The sequence below is a fragment of the Hibiscus syriacus genome, unplaced genomic scaffold (assembly GCF_006381635.1).
Source record: "Hibiscus syriacus cultivar Baekdansim isolate YM2019G1 unplaced genomic scaffold, ASM638163v2 tig00112910_pilon, whole genome shotgun sequence".
Lineage (NCBI taxonomy): Eukaryota > Viridiplantae > Streptophyta > Magnoliopsida > Malvales > Malvaceae > Hibiscus > Hibiscus syriacus.
The window spans coordinates 254,280-280,938 of record NW_024063417.1 but is presented as its reverse complement, the minus strand read 5'-3'; the positions used below and the strand labels follow the sequence as shown (position 1 = coordinate 280,938).

Below are 26,659 nucleotides of genomic sequence, written 5' to 3'. Positions count from 1 at the left end.
ATGGCGATCTCGAGTGCACGGGTTGGGGTCTTCGGTGGTGATCTTTTTCGCCGTTACGCACCACATTGAGGAGTTGGTGGCGTGGGAAGTGGGTCAGAATTGCTTGGAACATCGATGATAATCAGAGCAGCGTGGCAGTGACGTCCTCCAAGGTTGAGTGATGGCAGAACTCCTTGGTTCTCTTGGTTACGTGTTCGTACCACGGTGAAAAGAAATAGAGTAATCGGCATGTGGGGGAGGCGACGAGCGATAAACGGGGATGAAATGTGACTGGCGGTGAGGTATGGTGCGGTAGTTGATCGAAAGAAATAAAGAAAGGAAGGGTAAGGGGCGGGCGGCTAGAATGAAAGATGAAGGAAAATTGTTGGGTTGTTTTAGGAAGCTTGTCACGTGGGGAATAAAAGAAAGAAAAAGAAGAGTTTGATTTTTAGTCAAACTGAAAAGATGGAATGATAATTTGCTGGGATTGGTTTAAAATTGTAAATGTAGAGATAGTAATAGATAAGGTGGGGCCCATGAAAAATTTGAAACTAAAGTAACTTCAAACATGGAATTTTCGACATAAGAGGGAATAAAAAATTTGACTTGGGGCATGCTAACATGTGCCACCTGGGGGGTTAGGCTATGCTAACGTGTGCCTGCCTCCTATTTCTAGACGTGAAACACTACTCTTTCGTTAAATATTCGATCAGAATTCGAATCTATTCAGAGATGAATAAAATAAAATTAAGCATCTGATAAAATAATATTAAATAAATGGAATGAAATAAATTTTGTCTAAAAATTAAGAGAAATTAAAATGAAAATAAAACGAAATTAAAAAAAAATGGATTGCCTCCCATCAAGCACTTTTGTTTAACGTCGTTAGCTCGACGACCTGATTTTTCAGACTGCGGGTTCCTCTAAATTGATTTCTTCGATTAGACCAACTGGAGCATTTTCATAACACTACTTCAATCTTTGGCCATTAACTTTAAATCGAACTCCTGAGTTATTTTTAACTTCAACAGCACTGTAAGGAAATACTTGAGTCACTGTAAACAGTCCGAGCCATTTTGATTTGAGTTTCCCTACAAAAAGTTTAAATTTAGAGTTAAATAACATAACTTTTTGACCGAAAAAAAATGTTTTAAAAAAATTGACTATAATGAAATTCTTTTGTTTTTTCTTTAAATATTTGAGCACTGTTATAGGCACTTTTTCTGATTTCCTTGAGTTCTTGAATATGTAATTTCCGAGCTTCACCAACTGTATCCATGTCCATATTACATTGTTTAATGGCCCAATCATCCCGATATTCTAACTCAACTGGTAAATGGCATGGTTTACCGAAAACAAGTCGATATGGTGACATCCCAATGGGACCTTTATAAGTGGTTCGATATGCCCAAAGTGCATCAGTTAATTTTAAACTCCAATCTTTTCAGTTCGATTTAACAATTTTTTCAAGAATTGTTTTAATTTCCCGATTTGATACTTTGGCATGTCCATTTGTTTGTAGATGGTAAGCAATAGCAATTCTTTGAGTTACTCCAAATTTCTTCATTAGCATCTTGATTACTCGGTTGATGACATGAGTTCCTCTATCGCTTATTATAGCTCGTGGCATGTCATACTTGGAAAAAATATTATTTTTCAAAAAATTAATCGTAGTTTTAGCATCATTATTCCGAGTGGTCTTAGCTTCCACCCATTTAGAAACATAATCTATAGTTAAAATATTATAGATATTTCTAAATAATGAAATAAAAGGACCCATATAATCAATTCCCCAAACATAAAAAAAATCACAAACTTTTATAGGATTAAGTGGCATTTCATTCCTACAGCTTAAATTACCTGTATGTTGACATCTCTCACAAGTTTTACAAAATAGATATGAGTCTCGAAAGATGTTAGGCCAAAAGAAACCGTTTCAAGAATTTTATGAGTTGTACGTTTTGGCCCAAAATGACCACCGTAAGAGTAAGAATGACAAAATTGTAAAATTGAATTTACCTCACTTCATCAATACATCGTCGAATTACCTGATCCAAGCAGTGCTTCTATAAATAAGGATCATCCCAAATATAGAATCGGGATTTACACTTAATTAAATTGATTTCAACTCTTAGTAAATCTAATGCTAACTTACATGTGGCCAAATAATTAACCATCCGCAAACGATGGAGTTATGTTTTACGCCACCATCAGTTTTTCTTCAGGGAATTCTTCTCTAAGTGGTGGGTCAGATGTAGAAATGGGAATTCGACTCAAGTGATCTTCTACCGGATTTTCACATCCCTTTTTTTATTTCCAAGTTAAACTCTTGTAAAAGCATGATCCATCAGATAAGCCTCAGTTTTGCTTCCTTTTTTGCTCATCAAATACCTTAAAGCTACATGATCAGAAAAAAACAGTAATTTTAGTGCCAAGAAAATAAGATCTAAATTTTTCTAAAGCAAAAATTATAGTAAAAAGTTTTTTTTTCGGAGTTGAATAATTGTTTTGAGCAAATTCCAAAGTGTGGGATGCATAGGCTATGACATGTGGCTCTTTCCCTATTTTTTGGTGCGTCACACATAAGTTCAAAGGGATAATTTCAATCTGGCGGCTGAACAATTGGAGTGGAAATAAGCTTTTCCTTTAATGAATCAAAAGACTCCTTGCATTTTGAATTAAATTCAAAGTCTTGATCCTTTTGAAGAAGCTTGCATAATGGTTGTGCTACCTTTGAAAAGTCTTTAATAAACCTGCGGTAAAATCTTGCATGGCCAAGAAAAGAACAAATTTCTCTCACAGTTGTGTGGTAAGGAAGTGAGCGTATAATATATATTTTAGCTTTATCAACCACAATCCCTTTTGAGGAAACAATATGACCTAGAATTAACCCTTTATCAACAATAAAATGACATTTTTCATAGTTTAAAACAAGGTTATATTCTAAGCATCTTTTAAGCACATTAGTTAAATTATTAAGACATTCACTAAAAAAAGTTACCATAAACCGTGAAGTCATCCATAAAGACTTTGATGCATTTCTCTACATAGTCGGAAAATATATTCAACATGCATCTTTGGAATGTAGTCTACGCGTTACAAAACCAAAGGGCATTCATCTATATGCAAATGTATCGAATGGACAAGTAAATGTCATTTTTTCTTGATCCTCGGGTGCTACTGGATTTGGAAAAAACCTATAAAAACCATCAATACAACAGTAATGAGTTTTCCCAGCTAATATTTCAATCATTTGGTCTATAAAGGGAAGAGGAAAATGATCTTTTCGAGTAAGAGAGTTCAACTTCCTGTAATCAAAACAAACTCGCCATCCATTTTGAACTCTTGCTAGCACTAACTCCTCTTCTTAATTTTCTACCACTTCGATTCTCGTTTTCTTGGAAACCACATGAATCGAGCTCACCCAATTACTATCCGATATCGGATAAATTACGTCAGCATCAAGGAGTTTCTGAATTTCCTTGTCTACTACTTCCATCATCGGTGGATTTAATCAATGTTGTCCTTCTTGTAATGGCTTTGCTCCTTCTTCGACTTTGATTTTGTGCATGTAAGTCGAGGGACTTGATCCTTTAATATCGACAATAGTCCATCCTATGTCTTCTTTGTGAGAACGCAACACCGTTACCAAAGCTTCCTCTTCTCATTCGGATAATTTACTTGAAATAAACACCAGTAAGGTTCTATTTTTGCCTAAAAAGTCATATTCCAAATGTTCCAGTAACTATTTTAATCCCAACTCATGTGCCTTCAAAACAGAAGGTAAAATTTTAGTTTTAGAGGAAGGTAAAGATAAATCAGAATTGATTGAATGAATATTTTCAAACTCTATTTCTTCCTCATTTTGGCAAAGTTTAGGATCCTTGGAAAGATTATAAGAAAAATTAAATTCAATAAATTTATCAATTAAAGGATATATAACATCAACAGAATTAATTCTTTCAACACGATCCGGGTATTTTATTACTTTGTAAACATCAAATTCAACGATCTCACCATCAAATTCCATTGTCAGTATACCACTTCTAACATCAATCTTTGTATGTGCGGTGCTTAGGAAGGGTCGACCTAAGAGTACTTCGGAATAAGAATCTAACCTATCATGTTCCATGTCAATGACATAGAAATCTGCATGAAAAAATAATACATCGACCTTTGCTAAGACATTTTCCATCACTCCCACTGGATAGATCATGGATAGATCATAGATCAATCAGCCAACTGTATGGTTATCCATGTTTTCTTCTGTCGCAACCGTATTTCGGTTGGGCCCCGGAATTGGTCTTCGACTTGAAAAATGTGGATTGGAGTCGCCACCGATCATTCATTTAAAACAAATGGGTTGATTGGATACCCTATTTCTTACTTGATCTGCGTCTTTCCATAGATGTGTCGGGTTCGGGAGTCGGTTACGGTCAAGGAAGGATTAGCACCCTTGAACCGTCCTTTCGGTACTACGTAATTTTCAGTTGTCTTTGATTAAGAAAATTGCAAGTTAAATTAAAAGGTAAAATTTGATCTGAATTACTTACCCTTAATGTGTTTACGGAAATACCCTTAAAAATAAGATTTTAAAAGAAAATAATAATAATAAAAGAAAGTAACAAAACTAAATAGTAAACCAAGGAAATAAATGAAACCAATAATAATAAACATAAAATAATTGAATGAAAAAAAATGAAATTGAATAAAATAAAATAAATGAATATAAAATATATATACAAAAAGAATAAAAAAGGTAAAGTGTTTTTTTTAAAAAGAAAAATAATAATAAGAGCAAAGAAACTAAAAATATAATGAAAATAAATAAACAGTATAAATAAAATAATAAAAATATATATAAAAATATAAAAATGTATGTATATATAAAATACTAAATAGTAATAATAATAATAAATAAATGAAAAATAAATATACATATAATGTTAACTAAAAAAATAGTAATTAGAAATATAAAATAAAATAAAGTAAGAATATATATATATAACGTTAGGAAAATATAGTAAAAAAACATAGTAAATAAGTAAACATAGATAAAAATAATAATAATATAATATATATATATAATAATAGGAAATATATAATATAATGCAAAAAAAATAAAAAAAGAGAACTATAATAAATAAATAAATATAATTAAAATATATATATATATATATATATATATATAAACATATAAATAATAAGGGTTAAATTAAAACAAAAAGTGAATTAGGGGTCGAAATTAAAAGCCAATTGAAGAAAAAACAAATATGCGTTTATTTAAAATCACGGGGATCGAAATGGGGATTAACCCACTGTAGAGGCAAAACACACGGATCCACACGACCCGTTTATAAAAAATCCGAATAGTTTTTCAAAAAAACACAAGCCTCGGTGGCTAGATCTACAAAAATAGATCTTGAAAACGCCCTCGTTCATTAGCCAAAAACACTTCTCTCGATTTTCTTTCGAATCAAAACACAGCAAGGGTAAGGAAAAATAACATGCGAAAGTATGAACTTTACCTTTCAAAATATAAATGCTTCGAAAAATGGCTACGAGTTGCTTGTAATTTTTTGCTTGGTATTTCGTATATCTCTTCCGAATGTGTTACAATAGTGAGTTACAATGACTATTTATAATGCTTGTGGATCCTATCTTTAGGAGTTTAAATAATAGTAGAACTCTATCCTATTTTTAGGAGTTTGAATCCTAGCAAAATTCTATCTTATTTTTAGGAGTTTGAATCCTAGTAGGACGAAAAAGTGTGTTGACAGCTGCCCCTCTTTGCCCATAGTCGTGTAACGGGGATAGGGCAAAGATTAAAAGACACACTTTTCATTCGGTGGAGTTGAAAATTGACTCTGATGTTTCAATAACTCCCTTGGATCGGAATCGAACTCAGAAATCTTCATTGACATATAGCTTTTTCTTGAAAATGGTTGTTTGTCACTAAAGCACGGTTAACCCAGGTCCTCTTCTCGACTTGAAAACCTCGACTGCAATCGAAAAATAGTACGATTGATGTGTCATCGAGCTGAATGGAATAGAACTCGACAATTTTGATGGCAGATAACCCTTCTAGCCTTGAGTTATGCTGTAAATGATGTGCCTTGGAGCTGAGCGTAGTCGAACTCGAAGGTCTTTGTTGACAGATACTCCTTTTTTGAGTTGGATATCCTTCGTCGTGAAGTTAAAATCCAATCTAAATATGGATGATGCTTGTGTGCACGATTCTCTTCGTCGTGAAGTTGAAACTGCGGGTGGCCCCTTCGTCGTGAAGTTGAGCCTGAAATTGGATATCCTTCGTCGTGAAGTTGAAATCCAAGTAAGTAGCATTGTTCTGAGTCCAATATCCTCCGTCGTGAAGTTGAAATTGGCTCTGGAACCGAGAAATTGTTTGTTGACAACCAGTCGTCCCTTTGTTGTGAAGTTGAACTTGTGTTGTCTCAAGTCCAATATCCTTCGCTGTGAAGTTGAAATTGACTCTAAATAAAATTTTGTTGACAATCAGCCGCCTCTTCATCGTGAAGTTGAGCTTGTGTTACCTTGGGTTCAAGATCCTTCGTTGAAAAGTTGAAATTGGCTCTGAAATTGGGAAGTTGTTTATTGACAACTAGCGGTCCCTTCGTTGTGAAGTTGAACTTGCATTGTCTTGAGTCTAATATCCTACGCTGTGAAGTTGAAATTGGCTCTGAAATTGGGAAATTGTTTATTGACAACCAGCGGTCCCTTCGTCGTGAAGTTGAACTTGCGTTGTCTGGAGTCCAATATCCTTCGTTGTGAAATTGAAATTGGCTCTAAAATTGAGAAGTTGTTTGTTGACAACCAGCGGTCCCTTCGTCGTGAAGTTGAACTTGCATTGTCTGGAGTCCAATATCCTTCGCTGTGAAGTTGAAATTGGCTCTGAAATTGGGAAGTTGTTTATTGACAACCAGCGGTCCCTTAGTCGTGAAATTGAACTTGCGTTGTCTTGAGTCCAATATCCTTCGCTGTGAAGTTGAAATTGGCTCTGAAAATGGGAAATTGTTTGTTGACAACCAGCGGTCCCTTAGTCGTGAAGTTGAACTTGCGTTGTCTGGAGTCCAATATCCTTCGTTGTGAAGTTGAAATTGGCTCTGAAATTGAGAAGTTGTTTGTTGACAACCAGCGGTCCCTTCGTCGTGAAGTTGAACTTGCGTTGTCTGGAGTCTAATAACCTTCGTTGTGAAGTTGAAACTGGCTCTGAAATTGAGAAGTTGTTTGTTGACAACCAGCAGTCCCTTCATTGTGAAGTTGAACTTGCTTTGTCTGGAGTCCAATATCCTTCGCTGTAAAGTTGAAATTAGCTCTGAAATTGGGAAGTTGTTTATTGACAACCAACGGTCCCTTCGTCGTGAAGTTGAACTTGCATTGTCTGGAGTCCAATATCCTTCATTGTGAAGTTAAAATTGGCTCTGAAATTGAGAAGTTGTTTGTTGACAACCAGCGGTCCCTTCGTCGTGAAGTTGAACTTACGTTGTCTGGAGTCCAATATCCTTCGCTGTGAAGTTGAAATTGGCTCTGAAATTGGAAAGTTGTTTATTGACAATCAGCGGTCCCTTCGTCGTGAAGTTGAACTTGTGTTGTCTGGAGTCCAATATCCTTCGCTGTGAAGTTGAAATTGGATCTGAAATTGGGAAATTGTTTATTGACAACCAGCGGTCCCTTCGTCGTGAAGTTGAACTTGCGTTGTCTGGAGTCCAATATCCTTCGTTGTGAAGTTGAAATTGGCTCCGAAATTGGAAAATTATTGTTGACAACCAGCCGTCCCTTCGTTGTGAAGTTGAACTTGTGTTGTCTTGAGTGGCAAGATAGCCTCCGTCGTGGATTTGAAATCGTGGATGTTTGGCTTCGAGCTAGATATTCTTCGTTGTGAAGTTGAAATCTACTCTCGAGCAAATTGTGAGTTCGGGAGAAACTTTCAATCTGTCGAGTTGGTCGAAGTGTAGCTTCTTGCTGCTGAGTTAAGCAACCAACATGAATCTTTAAAGGTGCTTTTGAATCGAGTATCCTTCGTCTTGAAGTCGAAACTTGACTATAAAAGCTGCAAAAAATTATGTATGTGGAAAATGATAAATATGATGCTCTAAAATGTATGCATAAGATGCATGTAACATGAATTGGTTATATTTTATCTCATGAAAAAGGTCTGATAATTTGTATTTGGATGTTGAATCCCCAAATGATGCCCCAATATCCAAAAAATACCCCAATATTTGATGTTGAATCTTCAAATATGCCCCAAATGTTCCGCATTTCTTGCTTCAGTATTGATTCTGAGCATGAGTTTTGTGTCTAAAAGTCACATGTCATTTACCAAGATCCACTCTAGAGAGACTGTCTTGCTTGAAAAAAATGTTTTTCTTTCTCTTTTATTTTCAAAGTTATGAAAATATCAATTAAAAGAGTTTTGAAAAATGTTTGATCAAAAGTTTTGAAAATATTGTCTCTTTCACAGTTTTACAATTGAGATGAATCATAAAACTAGAGTTCATTGGATATCAAATGTTTAATTACAATGTTAATCCTTCAATAAATTATAGCTATTTGACACGTGCCAAGATCAAAGCTATCTTTGGGAAATGGTTAAGTAAGGAAAGGATAAAAAGGTCTCAGGTTATTGTGTTTGGTCAAAGGTTTGACATTTGATGCTCAAAGGTTTGGCATTTGATGCTCAAAGGTTTGATGGAGTAGCTTGCATGCTCCTCTACTGGAAGTGTTCTCCGACTACCAGCTTTCATAGTCATATTTGGATTGTGCGATGCCTTATCAAGGAATTTGTGTGATCGCCTCAGTTGCACAATTTTTATATTCGAGCCACATTTTCAGGTTTTTAACTTGAATCCTCCTTTGGTTTCAAGACGTTATTCAGGATTTACGTCTTGAACTCCCCTTTGTTATTTTTCTCTACCATTCATTAATTACATTGTTTTTTGTAAACAAAGATTAATCCTGATGGGCGGGATGAAATCTGAAGTTATTCTCTTTTGTTTAGAAATCCATGTATGATTAGAAGGGACTTTTAAGGCACGTAATGTAGGCCAGGGTTCATGGTTATGAAAGAAAAGGATAAATAAACCCAAATAAGTGTTTCAGGGTGTTGAACCAATGATCAATTCATTCTGATGCCTTCAATCTTGCTCAAAATGTTTCTCTCTCTTGATGCTCTATGATCTTCGAGTGAAGTGATTCAGTGATTCGGGAATGATTGTGCTTGATCAATCTCATAGTTTGAAGCTTGATGTACCATTTGTCTTTAGGGAATCTTTGCATGTGCTTTTTTGTCCCTTTTTCTTTTTGATTTTTGTTCTTTTTTTTTCTTCTTTTTTGCTTCTTTTCTTTTTTGTTTTTTTCCCTTTTTGTTCTGATTGAATCTTCGCACTTGGCAATTGGTTTACCTTTTGGTATCTCATCTGAATCAATGTCTTCGCTGATGTGAGCATATTTCTTCCACCATGCCCCCCAGTGTGGAGGGTGATCCTTGGTTAGGGTTGAATCAGAAGAAAAATACTACAGGCTCAAAAGGGGACACAAAGGATATATTTTTTCTCCTGTTGTGAAGGGATAAAGAAAGAAAGCCGTTCATCATTTCATACATGTAAATCTTCACAGAAGAGGTATCCCCAGGGGGATAGATTTTCAAGATTAATTCTATTCACATGAAAACATTGTAATTAATGTATGATAGAATTATTTCGAATGAATTCTTCTTCTTTTTTCCCAGATATCTCAATGTTCAGGCTCCCCGCGAGATGCCCCAAGTTGGTTCTTTAGAAGAATGCTCATGTTAAAATGAACAACTCAATGCCTTGGGTTTTAATGGTAAGAAAGGTTATTTTTGAGTCTAAAAAAGACAGTGGTGTGATCTTATTGACTCAAAGAAAGGTAAGAGTGTATCAAAAAGATAAAGGCAATGTTCAAGAATTTCAAAAGGAGGTAATGTCAAAATTTCGCCTTTTGGTAATGACCACGTGTTGTTTTGGGCAATGAATCAAGGTATTTTATTCTAGGGTTTGAGGAGGGTAAGAAAGGTCTAATCTTTCCATATGTCAAAAATCTATAATTCTTGAAGAATTAAAAGAATCATTAATTCATTTAATATTCGAAAAACTAAAGATTAAAATTTGTTCAATTGATCCACCTTAGAAAGCAGCATAAATTCAATCATTTAAAAGATTAAGCAAACATGAAAGATCAAAGACGTGTTCAAACAAAACAATCCTCTAAGTGCAAATGGTATATACCATGCCCCCTTTTTCGACAAGCGCCTTACAGTTTTCAGAGGAATGTTTGGGGCTTCTTATGTGGTAACAGCTAACAGCTTCAACATCGTAGCCCTTAGGATATGGGTATTCTTTTCATAGATCATCCTATCAGGCTTTGTCCTACAATCAGCTGATCAGGCTCCCACTGTATTGTTTTCAGTTTTTTTCTTTTGATGTTACAATCTTGCTTCCATGTGGTGTCATGTGGTTAAAACCACTTCATCGAATCCTCCATGAAGAAATTTCATGTTTATGAAAATGCTTAAAAATGAAATGTAGATGCACAACGCAAAATGAAAAAATGCATGAAATGTTCGAGGCATTGATCCAGAAAAGTGCACATTATTATAAATAATCCTTATTTCAACAAAAATGTTTTATCTTGTAAGAGACATAAAAACAATCAAAGGTACGTTCGGACTAAATCCTCTAGACCCCGAACAACTTCCAGCAGGTTGACAAGTCTTCTGTTTTCATCTGTCACTGGTTGTATGCCTTGTTGGACCACTCCAGCTTCCCTTGCTAGGCCGTGTAGATGGCGAGCTGTCTTCTGTACTCGATCCAGGAAATATCGGATAACTACGTCTCTGGCCTTCACCCTTTATTGTGCTTGCTCTCAACGGAAACGCCACTACAAACCCCCGTCGAAGGGCACTATCTGAAGCTCACTCGCTTGCTTTTTGAAGCTATTGCTTTACCATCTTTCTCATGTTGTTTCTCCAGATCAACCATTTGGATTCTCAGGAGTTATCCTTGACTTTATCTTGGCACCCCTTTCTCAAGTCTTCAAGCTCAAAATAGACTCTTTTCTGCTCCCTTTCCAGTTTGTCTGCTCTATCTTTCTGAGAATCGGTATCTAGTTTCCATTGATAACGTTTATCTTCAAGTTCCTTAACTCTCTATTTCAACTCATTATTCACAGCTTCAAACTCTGCCTTGACTATCTCAAGTTCAGAAGGGACAGGCCTGAGATATTCCTCCATGGTCTGGGTGTCTTCACAGTCTGGCATCGGGATGCTATCATTCTTTCTCAATCTTCGCCACTCCATATAATCCGGAGTAAGCATATCTCTGGCAGCCACGACATCCATTCGGGATACTTTCTTCCATGACTCGACTGCCTCTTTGATCCTCTTCTTATAACTATCACCGTTATACAAAAACTCTGATGTAGATAATCCGTATGTTGCTGGGATAAACTGACGTGCCCCATACTATCTAAGTGTGAACAACGGAGCATACCCAACTGCACCCCAAAGTCCAAGTAAGGTCATAGTGTCAGAATCCCCAAATCAAAAAAGAACGTCGCTGAGGAACAACCAGGGGGCTCTCCAAGTAATATCCCGGTCCTGAAGATGAGTAAAGACCTTCATCCATTCTTTCTTCGAAGCGCCTTTATGCCATTTCATAGTGATGAACTCTCCCAATGGTGAATAGGTAGTGTTGAATCGGCGGTAGGTAACCCCGTTAGTCTTCCAGAAGTGGCTATGAATCCAGACTTGAAGGAGTTGAACACATCCAATGAACCTTCCTCCACCAGTTCTTCTACAATGATTAAGAGACCGGAAGGTCTCGGCTAAGATGGTCGGCACTAGGTTGACTCGCCTTGGAAGTTGTTCAAATAGTTCTACTACGGCTGCATCGATGCACCCCAAGGTCTTCGAAAAGATAATCAAACCGTACAGACCCAGTGCAAAAAGATCTATAGTCTTTCATTCATCAGGGTGGTTCTTCATTAGTTGTTTTATATGGATTCACTCGATTCCTTTCCCGCTACCTTTGTGTCGGAGTCGATCAGTCACCCACTTTTCATCAACCCCTGCAATCTTGGCCAGTCTGTTCTTTAAAGGCTGACCCTTGATATGTTTGATATATGCCTTCTCTAGTCTGATGCTTTCGCAGTGCAGTAGTGTGGTATACTCTTCGATAGTGGGCACCATGTCCTCCCGGTTAAAGGTGAAGCAACTATATCCGAGGTTCCAGAATTGAATCAGTGCTCGGAGTAGGGGCTCATCAGTCTTGACATGAAGTAAGAGGGAAATATCACCATATCGTTGGCTGAACTTCTGCTTTCTGTCATTCTTCCAACTGTCCCAAATGTTTCGCAACTCTTGGACATCATTTTGTTTCAGGCTGACAGAGGCATAGCTAACAAGCTCTGACATGTAGTTCCCCTGAAGACTGTCTCCCTTCTCTTTCTGAGTCATCTCGGACCATAGTCGTGCCTTGACGTTCTTAATCTCTTGTATTACAACACCTTTGTCCATTAATTCAGATTATTTTGTGTGTAACAAACGCTTTTTAAGGATCAATAGCCTCTTTTTATGATGCAAATGCTAAAAAAACAAACACAAAAGCAGAAATGTTAGTAAAATAAATAAATAAATGACGAAAGGAAAAAAAGACATGGTTAAGGTAAAAATATCCTAGGTTTCAGAAATGTGGTTTTGGGGTAGGCTCTAATTCTTCATGGTCTCCCAGTTTAGGTTCTAAAAACGGTACCTGAGTTCTCCTTGCCGGTGCCCTCTTGGGCTTGCCGGTGCCCCCTTGGGCTTGCCAGACCCTTAGTCCTAAACCCATCACAGGCTTGTGTGGACTAAGTTAAACTCGAGGGGACACATTCCCTTATGCCCGCACGGTGAATAAATTCACACGAAGATATAAGGTATATGAATCCCGAAGGCTACTTGCTAGGCTCGCACAGTGAATAAATTCACACGAAGGCATCACTTTCACCCCCACTTAAAGTAGGGTTTGGAGCTCGAGTTTAAAGCCTTAGATGAAAAATCTTTAAGGGCTGAAATCATTAAAAAATGGTCAGTACAACTATTTACTCGAAAATATAATCAAAAGTAAGTAATAAAGATCGAAATGTTACCTTAAAATTTAAACTTACCCTTTTCATTAAAAAGACAACTGGAAATTACCTTAGCCTGACTCACTTACTTGTCTCCCCACCAGAGTCGCCAAGCTGTCACAACCGTCTTTCGGTTGGGCCCCGGAATTGGGCTTCGACATGAAAAATGTGGATTGGAGTCGCCACCGATCTTTTATTTAAAACAAATGGGTTGATCGGATACCCTATTTCTTACCTGATCTGCGTCTTTCCAAAGATGTGTTGGGTTCAGGAGTCGGTTACGGTCAAGGAATGATTAGCACCCTTGAATCGTCCTTTCGGTACTACGTAATTTCCAGTTGTCTTTGATTAAGAAAATTGCAAGTTAAATTAAAAGGTAAAATTTGATCCGAATTACTTACCCTTAATGTGTTTACGGAAAAACCCTTAAAAATAAGATTTTAAAAGAAAATAATAATAATAAAAGAAAGTAACAAAACTAAAGAGTAAACAAACGAAATAAATGAAACCAATAATAATAAACATAAAATAATTGGATGAAAAAAAAATGAAATTGAATAAAATAAAATAAATGAAGATAAAATATATACAAAAAGAATAAAAAAGGTAAAGTGTTTTTTTTAAAAAGAAAATAATAATAAGAGCAAAGAAACTAAAATATAATGAAAATAAATAAATAGTATAAATAAAATAATAAAATATATATAAAATATAAAAATGTATGTATAATATAATAAAATACTAAATAGTAATAATAATAAGAAATAAATGAAAAATAAATATATATATATAATATTAACTAAAAAATAGTAATCATAGAAATATAAAATAAATAAAGTAAGAATATATATATATATATATAACGTTAGGAAAATATAGTAAAAAACATAGTAAATAAGTAAACATAGATAAAAATAATAATAATATAATATATATATATATAATAATAGGAAAATAATATAATATAACGCAAAAAAAATTAAAAAAAAAAGAGAACTATAATAAATAAATTAAATATAATTATAATATATATATATATATACATATAAATAATAAGGGTTAAATTAAAATAAAAAATGATTAGGGTCGAAATTAAAAGCCAATTGAAGAAAAAATTTAATCTGCGTGTATTTAAAATCAGGGGGACCGAAATGGGGATTAACCCACTATAGAGGCAAAACACACGGATCCACATGACCCGTTTATAAAAATCCGAATAGTTTTTCAAAAAAACACAAGCCTCGGGGGCTAGATCTACAAAAATAGATCTCGAAAACGCCCCCGTTCATTAGCCAAAAACACTTCTCTCGGTTTTCTTTCAAATCAAAACACAGCAAGGGTAAGAAAAAATAACATGTGAAAGCATGAACTTTACCTTTCAAAATATAAATGCTTCGAAAAATGGCTACGAGTTGCTTGTAATTTTTTTGCTTGGTATTTCGTATATCTCTTTCGAATGTGTTACAATAGTGAGTTACAATGACTATTTATAATGCTTGTGGATCTTATCTTTAGGAGTTTAAATAATAGTAGAACTCTATCCTATTTTTAGGAGTTTGAATCCTAGTAAAATTATATCCTATATTTAGGAGTTTGAATCCTAGTAGGACGAAAAGGTGTGTTGACATCTTCAAAGGCTCGTTAGTAATCATTTATAAATAGAAAATGCATAATGTTGATTGAAGCCCCTAAGTCACACATTACACGTTTGATTTTAAAATTACCTATTTTACAAGGTATGGCGAATATACCTTGATCCTTCATCTTTGGTGGGAGTTTTCATTGAAAAATTGCGCAAACATTTTCTCCCGAATTTACCTTTTCGTGCCCCATTAATTTCCTCTTTGTAGTGCAAAGTTCTTTTAAAAATCGAGCATACCTCGGTACTTGTCGAACTACTTCAATAACATGTACGTTAACTTGAACTTTTTGGAATACCTCTAAGATCTCCCTTTCTTTAGCTCTTTTATCACGCTTTATCAACCTTGATAGGAAGGGTGGTAGCATGATTTCATGAGAAGAATAAGAAGGATGTGTGTCAGATGTACCTTGTATTTCTGGAGGTGACGTTTCTTCTTGTTCTTCCTGTTGTATGGCTTTTTCTGCTGGAACTTCGGGTGAAATGATTGTTCCACTTCGAAGTGTGATAGCACTAACATTCTCTCTTGGGATTTAACTTCGTTTGAGAAGGTAGTCTTCCTTGTGATTTCAATTTCCCCACTGTTTCAGCTAGTCGGCTCACTTGGTTATCTAACTCTTAAATATGTGTCTCGGTTCAGTTTTGGAACTTTTCCTGGGATGCAACTAGCTTTTCCTGGGACGTAACCAACTTTTTCTTGTGAAATTTCTAATTTTTCTATGATTTCCTCCAATGATGGCTTTTATGTTTGTTGTTGAAATTGAGGTCTTGGTTGATAAGCTGGCATTTGATTCGCCGAATAGTTGAAATTTGGGTGGTTTCGCCATCCCGGGTTATAAGTATTTCTATATGGGTTGTATGGTCTTTGTGGAGGACCTAGAAAGTTTCCTACGTCATTGATTTCTGCATTGCCTCATTATTGTATCATCGGGCAGTAGTCCGTCAGATGGTCTAGCTTCGTGCATATCCCACATGCCCTTGTTACCCCAGATTTTCCTGCAACAAGTGAATTAACTACTTCAGTTAATTTATCTAACTTATTTTCAAGGGAAAATGTACTTGTCTCGTGAACCCGTCGGATGGGTTCACTTGAAAACTGTTGAGAGTTGGTTGTCATGGTTGAAATCAATTTTATTCCTGTTGTTGGGGTCATGTTGACTAATGTTCCTCCACTAGAAGCATCTACTATTTTCATTTCCATTGGTAAAAGACCTTCATAAAAGTACTGAAGTAACGTTTGGTCACTTAATATGTGTTGCAGGCAACATGCGCAAAGCTTTTTAAATCATTCCCAATAGTCATAAAGACTTTCTTCGGCCTTTTGTCGAATGGAAAGAATGTTTATTCGTAACTCACTTGCTTTAGCTGCTGGGAAGAACCTATCAAGAAAATTTTGACTCATGTCAGCCCATGAATTAACTGAATTTGGAGGTAAATAAAAATAACTAATCTTTAGCCAAGTTGGCTAAAGTGAAAGGGAAAGCCTTCAATTTAATTTGATCTTCGATAACTCCCTGTGGTTTCATACTAGTGCAAACAACGTGGAACTCCAATAAGTGTTTGTGTGGATCTTCAGTAGAAAACTGTAGAAAGTGGGAAAATGATGAATAAGTCCCATCTTTAATTGAAACGGAGTCCTGTCACTAGGAAAATTGATGCATAATGGAGTCTGAGTGACAGGAGCTGCGACTAGCTCTCTGATCGTTTGTTCTTCTTCTGCCATCGGGATTTGATCTTCATTATATGCGTCTGTTTCAGAGTTTATCTCTGTATTTGATTCTGTTTCTGAACTCTGATCTTCTCTTCTCTTTCTTTTTTCTCGAAGCGTTTGTGCGTGGATTCTTCGTGCTCGTGCTTCGATCTCCGGGTCAAGATCTACTAATTCACATGGGTTTCTTCTGGTCATAAATCAATAAAACAAAGAAAAATAAATTAGTACTTGTTGTGAGTCCCCGGTAACGGCACCAATTTGATAACTGTTGTTTTTCTAACAAAATAATTTTGGTTTCTTAATAAGTAAAAAGTGAGAGTAGTATAGAGAAGCAGGGTCAATCCACAAGGACTTTGGTGTTTCTGATTTAGTGGAATTTTTTGATTTAGAAGAAGATAGAATTTCAGATAAGGACAAAAAGATAAGAATAAAATAGTAAAATAAAATAGATAATTAAATATAAATTATTTTAAAAGGAAGATAAGAATAAAATAATAATTATAAGATAATGATAAAGATAAAAAGGGAGATGAATTCTGGCACATGACTAAAGTTCTAAGATTAAGAACTGACGACAGGTACTGTTATTATCATCAGACAATTGCATTTTTCACCCAAATTTTTAACTATATTTTATTACTGAAACTATAGAAATTATGGGTTTTGTTTCATTTCGTTTAATGTTTATTTGTTTAATGCTGTTGTATAATTATGAAGAGTAGTGCTCTTCAATGGGAGAGGAGGTCTAGCAGAAGGGTTCATACAAAACATAGACAGTACGGCGATTAATTTTGTGGCTTTGGAAGATCCAAAGCTTGTTATTCCACAGACCCCACAATGGCATATATTTTCTGCTTTTGGTAAGTTTTTGAGTTAAAAGAAAATAATTGCAGTTGCCAAATTTGTTTCATTTGCTAAATCATGTTTCTGTTTAGGTTCACTCAAGGGTGGTCGAGCTGACTGGCTTGTTGAGAAGTGTATTGTATGTCATTATGTCTTATGGAACTACAAACATTTCTATCTATATATGTGTGTATATTTTTATTTTGTTTATGTTACTTTTGTTGCTATAATGTTTTGTTTTCAACTTTCTAGGAACTGGGAGCTAGTAGTGTAATACATTTGCTCACTGAACGTTCTTCTACCCTCTCTGACAATCGGGTGGAGAGATTACAGCGTGTCATTTTAGCTGCAGCTAAACAATGTACGCTTGATTTTACTTATGTTTATGACATTTTAAATTTTACATTTTAAATTTGCTTCGTTAGATTTTTGGTTGGGATATAATATATCATGGTGTTATGTGTTTCCTTGGCTTTCACTCGATATTAGTTTCTTTTTTGGTTTTCCTGTTTGTTCTAACTATTCAATTAATATTCTTGTGAATGCTGATGTTCTCTACTTTGTATGAATTGTGGTTTCTTCTTTTAGGCCAACGGTTGCATGAAATGAAATTGAATCATCCTATGAAGATTAATAAGCTTATACCTCTTGTGAGTTATTCTTCCATTTTAATATTTAAGTGGCTATCAAATTTTATAGTTACTTGCTCTCTAAGGTTACATTTCTTCCAATGTTGGTATGCAGATTTTCAACATATAATATTATTAGGAAGCACCACAATGTCACGAGGAATTACTGATTTTAGTTATATTTTCTTCTAGTTATCCACTTGCAGTTCCTTAAAAATAGCTCTTTTAGTATATATGCTTTACATTGTTGTTTTCAGTAAGTGTAATGTGTTTTACCTTCCTCTTATTTATTGCACTCAAAACTTGTTTTCTCCCATTCTTTTGCTTAATAGGTTGCCAAGTCAAAGCAGTCTTTTATAGCCATTGCAGAAGCTACTCCACTTGTTAGTGCATTGACTTCAACAACTAAAGAACCTAATGGACTGATAATAGTTGGACCAGAAGGGGGTTAGTAATTTAGCATGCACTTTATATTTGTCCTATACTTCTGCTGCGTTTGCAGGTCTGAATGTCATCTATGGGAGGAAGCTAGCATTCTAATTGATTTTCTGTGTAAATACAAGAAATAGAAAATAATATTGTACTTTTTTATATCTACTATTTAGATTGGTGGTGCTATAAAATTATCAAGGTCATGGTTGAGATAACATTGGCACCCATAATTGAGGGTCTCTGTTTTCTGCTTGCTTTGGTAAGTGTAAAAGACAATTAATATAACTTGTGATTCTGGTGCTTCAGACTTTACAGAGAAAGAGGTGAATTTGATTACAGAAGCAGGTGCTACAGCTGTCGGTCTTGGCCCTCATCGTTTGCGTGTTGAAACTGCAACTATAGCTATTTTAGCAACTCTTACTCTATGGTCCGACTCTCAGCAAACCACCAATTCTGACGCCAGACAGAATAGTGATTATCCTGTAGGCTAGCTCCGACAGACGATTCACAAGAGAAAATTCGCCCAAAAACCAGAGAAAAAAGTCTCTAGGGTTTAATAAAATATTATAAAATCAATAACTGTCTCAAAAGCAGTCCACAAGCCGGACTGTTATAGCAAAAAAATCGTCTTTATTCGAATTTTGCCAAAAATAGCAAAAATCGTATTTATTCGAATTTTGCCAAAAATAGCAAAATCCCGAAAATCACTCTAAATTGAAATTCGAAATAAAATAAGCAATCTCCCAAAAATCCGGTCTAAATCGGATTTAAATTGACTTCCTAATTAACAATCGAAATATTACCATAAATAGTAAAAATAACTAAATCTAGTGATTCGGGGGAAAACGGCAGAATTTGAGGTTGAAAAAAGGCCACATGGAGCATAGCTCCATGTGGAGAGCGTGCGCGTCGAAAAGAGCTTTCCGGATTGGGGTCTTATGCGCGATTCTGACACCTGTAGCCAAGTTATGGCCAAAGACTGAAACATACTCAAAACGACCCCAATAAGGAACATGTCACAATCAATTCCTGCCTTTGCGCTGATCTGCCAACTCATGGTATCTCAGCGCCATCAACGTGCAATCTGACAGCTCAGCATCATCTGTCTCGGATCCCCCTGCATCAGTCGCCCCGGGTTGGAAAGAACTCGTCCTCGAGTTCAGAGTAGTGTCATCAGGATCCACAAAACAATGACTCAGGTGCTTCACATTAAAGACATCAGAAGTCTTCAAGTGACTGGGAAGTCGCAACCTGTAAGCATTATCATTGATCTTCTGCACGACCTCACAAGGTCCAATCTTCCGATCCTTAAGCTTATTATACTCACCAACAGGAAAACGATCACGAGTTAATACAGCCCAAACAAATCACCAACATCAAAAAGTACCTGACGACGATGATTGTCGACCCGAGTCTTGTACTTGGTATTGCTCTCATGAATGGTCTGTTTCACCTGCTCATGGATACCCCGAAGATACTTTGCCATCTCATCTGCTTTAGGACTGAAACGTCCTATACGTGGAATAGGGGCTAAGTCCAACACCCCGGATGGGTTCTGACCATAGACAATCTCAAATGGGCTTAACCTGTGGTTCTGTTTTTTGATCTGTTGTAGGCAAATTCTGCCTGAGGCAATGCCAAATCCCACTGCTTCGGCTTCGTTCCTACCAAACACCTTAAAAGGTTTCCCAAACTTCGGTTCACCACCTCAGTCTGGCCATCCGTCTGGGGGTGGTAGGCGCTACTGAAATTCAACTGCGTTCCCAGTTTCCCCCACAGGCTCTTCCAGAAATGACTGATGAACTTAGTATCACGATCTGAAGTGATGGATCGAGGAACACCATGTAAACGCACAATCTCCTTGAAATAGAGATGGGCAATCCGGTCAGCATCCATAGTCTTTCTACAAGCTACAAAATGAGCCATCTTGGAAAACCTGTCAACCACAACAAAGATAGAATCAGAGGCCCTTTGGGTGCGGGGTAAGCCTAGTACAAAATCCATGCTGACATCGAACCAAGGAGCTTCAGGAACAGGTAAGGGAGTGTACAATCCCGCATTGGTGAGAACTCCTTAGATCGCTGGCACACATACAACGGTCCACATAATGGGCCACATCACTAGTCAACTTGGGCCAATAAAATTCAGAAGAGATAAGGGCCAATGTCTTATCTCGGCCAAAGTGTCCCTCATTATGGAGTTCACTTATAATTTGCTGCCTCAATGAACAATCTGGAATGCACAATTGAAATCCACGAAACAGATACCCATTATGCAAAACAAAATCATGACGGTGACCCTCAGTTACCTCCTGAAATATCCTTCCAAAAGAAGGATCAGCTGCATACATATCTGTGAACGTCTCAAATCCTACAACTTTAGTACTCATGGTGGTGAGAAGTAAGGTACGACGGCTCAGGGCATCTGCGACGCGGTTCAAACTCCCTGCTTGGTGCCTCAGCGTAAAAGTGAATTCTTGCAAGTATGCTACCCACTTGGCATGACGTCTACTCAGCTTGTGTTGGCCATTGATGTACTTCAAGGCCTCATGATCGGTAAACAGAATAAACTCCTTCTGTACTAGGTGACGCCAATGCTTCAGGGACTGAACTATGGCATAGAACTCCAGATCATAAGTGGAATAATTTTTCTTTGATCCCGATAGCTTCTCACTGAAAAAAGCAACCGGACGACCTGCCTGACTCAGAACACCACCAATGCCAACGCCAGATGCATCACAATTTACCTCGAACACTTTGTCAAAATCTGGAAGTGCCAAAACTGGAGCCTCGTCATCTTCTGCTTGACCATTGAAAACTGGCCTCTGCCTCCTCAGACCACTGGAAATCACGCCCCTTGAGGCACTCTGTGATAGGGGCGATCAGAGTACTGAAATTTCTAATGAATCGACGGTAAAAAGACGCCAAGCCATGGAAACTTCGGATGTCATGTAAGGTCTTGGTCTGGGCCACTCCAAGACTGCATCTATTTTTGACTGATCTGCATGAACACCATCAGTAGACACAACAAAACCAAGAAAAGTCACAGAAGTAGTGAAGAAAGAACACTTTTTTGATTGACAAACAAGCACTCCGTTTTCAGCATCTCAAAAACAGCACGGAGGTGATCGAAGTGTGAAGTCCATGTCGGACTATAAACGAGGATATCATCGAAGTAAACTACAACAAATTTCCCCATAAAAGGCCGCAAGACCTGATGCATAAATCTCATGAATGTACTGGGCGCATTGGATAACCCAAAAGGCATGACCATCCACTCATACAACCCTTGTGGCGTTTTAAACGCTGTCTTCCACTCATCTCCAGGCCTTATTCTGATTTGGTGGTAACCGCTCTTAAGGTCAATTTTTGAGAAGATCTTAGAACCAGATAGCTGATCCAACATATCATCTAGACGGGGAATTGGAAACCGGTACTTCACTGTAATTCTGTTGATCGCTCGCTGTCAACACACATACGCCAAGAACCATCTTTCTTTGGCACTAACAGAGCAGGGACTGCACATGGGCTCATACTCTCTCGGATATAGCCCCTCTCCAACAACTCTTCCACCTGTCGCTGCAACTCTTCGGCCTCCTTGGACTGAGGCGATATGCTGGTCGATTTGGCAAACTTGACCCCAGGAACAAGGTCATTTGATGCTGAATATCCCTCATAGGTGGTAGTCCAGGAGGAAGATCCTCTGGCATCAAGTTAGAGAATTCTGCTAGCAACCGCTGCACCTCTACTGGTAATCTGTATCCACGTCTACTGCATTGTTCTCGCAAGGTAGCAAGGCATAGACCACGTCGCCATGCTCAATCTCATCTAAAAACCTGGACATAGAAAGCAGATTAGTATTTGGGTTACTGGGGTAGGAGTAAGTCCTTCCCGCCGGGGTGCCAACACAATCTTTTTTCCCTTGATGCTAAGGGAATATGTATTCTTCCGTCCATCATGAATGACACTGCGATCATACTGCCAAGGTCAACCCAACATATATGACACGCATCCATAGACACAACATCACACCAGGCATTATCAAAATATTTTCTACCAATTGAAAAAGACACCAGGCATCGCCTATCAACTGTTACCTCACTGTCTTTATTTAGCCATGACAACTTGTATGGCTTAGGATGACGGTCCGTCTTCAACTGCAATTTCTGGACAACCTCCTCGGACACTACATTCTCACAACTGCCGCTGTCAATGATCATTTTGCAGACTTTATCTGCAACTGTGCAAGTCGTGTGGAAAATATTGGTTCTCAACCAATCGTCCCCTGAATCGCCCTTGGGGTAAGTAGACTCTTGCGAACGACCAGAGTCTCATGACCATCTCCATACAGCACATCATCAGTCTCATCATCGTCATACACGGGTTCGCCAATCTCCTCAGTCTCGTCTTCCACGTTTTCCTCAATCAACAAATTTTTGCCCTTTTGACTAGCAGGCTTCCTGCAATCATCGCCCTATGCCCTTGTTCACCACAACGAAAACATCTAATAGTAGGGTTAGAATTACCCTGCGGTGGCTGCTGAGCAGGACGGGACTCTTGAGGGCGAACTGGTCGACTGTTGTGATCGCTCCTGATCACTGGTCTCCTGTTTTGCTGTTTTTCAACAGCAAGTGCACGCTGGTATGCTTCCGAAACACTCCACAATGAATGAAGGCTGAGGACATCTTGCAAGGGCTGGCGTAAACCCCCCAAATATCGCGCCACCATCTGCTCCTCCGTCTCAGATAAATCGTTTCGGGCGACCAATTGGTAAAACTCCTCCGTGTAATCATCGACTGATCGCACGCCCTGCCTCAACGCATGAAGTCGCTGAAATAAGGTTTGCGTGTAGCCGAAGGGAAGGAAGTGCCCTTCATCTTCTTTTCATCTTCTCCCAATCATGATCTTGGCTTTGCCCTGTCTTTTCTCGTGAACGTCGTAACTGTTCCCACCACGCAGATGCTCTGCCCTTGAGTTTGATGGCGATCAGTTTCACTTTCACACGATCGGGGACTTCCTTATATTCAAAAATACGCTCCACTTCATTAATCCAATCCACGAATCCCTCAGCTGTAATGTACCAGAAAACTCAGGGAGATCGACCCGAAAACCGAGGTCTCCATGACGCTCCTCCCGACCACGTGCTCCCGGAATCCTGCGCCCCGGAATCCTGCGCGATTGTGATATGGGTTTTCGAAAGTGGAATTTGTATCGTGATCAGAGGCCTCACGATCCTCTAAATCCTGCGCCGCCAGGCGCTGGGTTAATTCTGCGACTTGCCTCTGTAAATCCGCAATCATCACATCCTGAACGCTGCGATCACGGCGTTGGGCTTCCTCATTCGGAACCTGCTCAGGACGACCACGACCACGACCTCCAGCCATTGAAACTGGTGAAATTTCCCAAGAAGATGTTGAAGCTCTGATACCAACTGACGCCAGACAGAATAGTGATTATCCTGTATGCTAGCTCCGACAGACGATTCACAAGAGAAAATTCGCCCAAAAACCAGAGAAAAAAGTCTCTAGGGTTTAATAAAATATTATAAAATCAATAACTGTCTCAAAAGCAGTCCACAAGCCGGACTGTTATAGCAAAAAAATCGTCTTTATTCGAATTTTGCCAAAAATAGCAAAAATCGTATTTATTCGAATTTTGCCAAAAATAGCAAAATCCCGAAAATCACTCTAAATTGAAAATCGAAATAAAATAAGCAATCTCCCAAAAATCCGGTCTAAATCGGATTTAAATTGACTTCCTAATTAACAATCGAAATATTACCATAAATAGTAAAAAATAACTAAATCTAGTGATTCGGAGGGGAAAACGGCAGAATTTTAGGTTGAAAAAAAGGCCACATGGGTGGAGAGCGTGCGCGTCGAAAAGAGCTTTCCGGATTGGGGTCTTATGCGCGATTCTGACACCTGTAGCCAAAGTTATGGCCAAAAGACTGAAACATACTCAAAACGACCCCAATAAGGAACATGTCACAATCAATTCCCGCCTTTGCGCTGATCTGCCAACTCATGGTATCTCAGCGCCATCAACGTGCAATCTGACAGCTCAGCATCATCTGTCTCGGATCCCCCTGCATCAAATTCCTAGCACTCATGCAGGTAGTTCATTTTTTTTTGGTCTCACATTGGTGCCTGCAAGTTCTATATCATCTCAGCGACCTGTGTCTAATTAGTATCTTGCAGATACAACTGTTGTACAAGGATATCAAATTTCCCTTTGTTAATGTGGATGAATGCGTCAAATTATTGCCTACTGTCTGGTTGAGGTTAAAAGAGGAAGAGTACTTAGTTCTTTTCTGCAGAGATGTGAAATAAATTGGTATTTTCATTTCTCATCCGTTCCTTGCTAATCAAGAATATTTACATATTCATTCTAGAGTTAATGTTCCTTTCTTTATTTCACTATCATAAAAAGAGAATGAATGCAGTACATTTCATTTAAACTTGACTATATTCTTTGTGATAATTGATTAGTTTTATACTTCATTATAAATTCTTGTTTTGTGTATATGTGTGAATATAGAGAAGCCAATTCCATTTAAGAAACATACCGATTTGATCGAATATAACTCATTGCATCAGTTTTCAATGTCCATATTATATATCAATTGCACTTCACTACTGATACACTATCAGGTTCCTCTTAATGGTGCGGCATCTACTTTGTGGATACATAAAATCTGCCATAGCATCAATTACATCTTCCTCAAAGGAACAAGGTCTGTCCTCGTCAATCCTCCCAATCTTTCCTATCCCAACACTATAGCTTCTCGTTCCCATGATCCCGCTAGCTGATGATCCCCATGGTTCTCTGATTCACGCCTGATTGTTGTTGTTGTTGTTGCATCTTCTGCTCTACCTTGTGGTCTATGCCATGCTTAGATACCGAGCATAAAAGTTGTCTAAACTCTTCACCATCATTTTCCATGGATGAACCAACCCTAAAGCTCTTAGGCAAGCGTGAAGGTTCAGGTAGAGTATGGCAGATTACCCTGCCACCATAACCAACCCTGCCGGCGCATTCAACCATTCTCTTAATGTAGAAGTCTCTTGCCTGGGTTAGAAGTCTGACAGGGGAAAAATACTATTTTCATTAAAATGTGTTGCTTCTTTCTTCTGCAACCTGTGCTTCTCATTTCTTTAACTTGGATAAGTTTTCGACTGTCACCTAAGAGAGAAAGGAGGGTTTATATGAAGAATTTGATTATCAGGTGGACATGTTTCTTGGAAGTAACTTGTGGTTTAATTGAAACGGTAAAGAGCGTGTTGTAAACTATTTGAAATCATCAAATGTCAAATACTACTGCAATAAAGAAAGGAATTAATGTTAATTTGTGAAGAAAATTAGCCCAAAATTGGAAACAATGACCCAGTAACAGTAAAACCGTGATGATCCAACAGATATATATATATATATATATATATATAACAGGTGTCAAGAATTTGTTTTTTTCTTTAGAAAATAAATATTCATGTTTGAATTCGTCTTCTTCATCGAAAGGAGAACAAGTAAAAAAATAATTTTCCTCCTTTTTGATAAAATCTGTGTTTTGATCCATTTGAGTATAATATTTTTTATTATGCGGCATAGAATTTTCTTGGACAATCCGAGGCGATATTCCTCTATGTGAATTGCTATTGCTAGCTACAAGTGATTGTTAAGAGTAGTAGAGGCTCAGCTGAATTATATGTCTAAAGCCATGGATAATAGCATGAAGTGAAGGATTTTTTGTTTAGACTGAGAATTGTAATCGGTGAAGATTCGATCATAAGGAAAGATTTTGTTCTACACATAAGAGAGAGGGAAAAGAGAGAGAGTCTCCCATCATATTTGTTCTATAAGATTTTATGTTGATCTTTTGATGGTTGGTGTCTGGCATAAAATCATCTTACATGTTGATAGGCTGACAGATTATACAAATAGACTGTCAATTGTCAGATTTGACTCTGTCAAAGATCATGTTAAACATTAATGAGTATACACTCTAAAATATTGATTTTGAAGAAAAAAAAATTCAGATAAAATATTTTTAGACATTCTGAAGATTTTACTTAGAGGAGGTATCTTTATCGATGAAGATTTAACAATTTTTTGAAAAATCTTATCCGAAAATATAACATAAAAATTTTTTATCCATCCAGGCTAAAGAAATTTCCCATATTTTAAACCTATAAATCAGAAACCGAAAGCAATGGTTAAGATATTGAAGGGGATACAAGGGTTCAAATTACAGTTGCAATTTCCTTTTTGGTTAACATAACAT

The 26,659-nt window shown here is 37.3% G+C and overlaps 1 protein-coding gene across 1 annotated transcript; it reads left to right on the top strand.

Annotated features, from left to right (window-relative positions):
• Positions 1-25,042, top strand: LOC120184463 (ribosomal RNA small subunit methyltransferase E-like). The gene is made up of 9 exons (XM_039188928.1): positions 1-37; positions 16,993-17,053; positions 17,193-17,335; positions 17,411-17,457; positions 17,571-17,679; positions 17,907-17,968; positions 18,280-18,394; positions 18,686-18,850; positions 25,032-25,042. Exons 1-9 carry the CDS (start codon positions 1-3, stop codon positions 25,040-25,042), a joined length of 750 nt encoding a protein of 249 aa, XP_039044859.1.
• Positions 25,043-26,659: the final 1,617 nt, after the last annotated feature.

Bases quoted from the DNA above. Each gene is read 5' to 3' on its own strand.
- LOC120184463 (XM_039188928.1), top strand. From the start codon at position 1: ATGGCGATCTCGAGTGCACGGGTTGGGGTCTTCGGTG. The intron at 38-16,992 runs GTGATCTTTTTC...ATAATGATAAAG, and splicing joins ACGGGTTGGGGTCTTCGGTG to ATAAAAAGGGAGATGAATTC. The intron at 17,969-18,279 runs GTGAGTTATTCT...TTTGCTTAATAG, and splicing joins TTAATAAGCTTATACCTCTT to GTTGCCAAGTCAAAGCAGTC.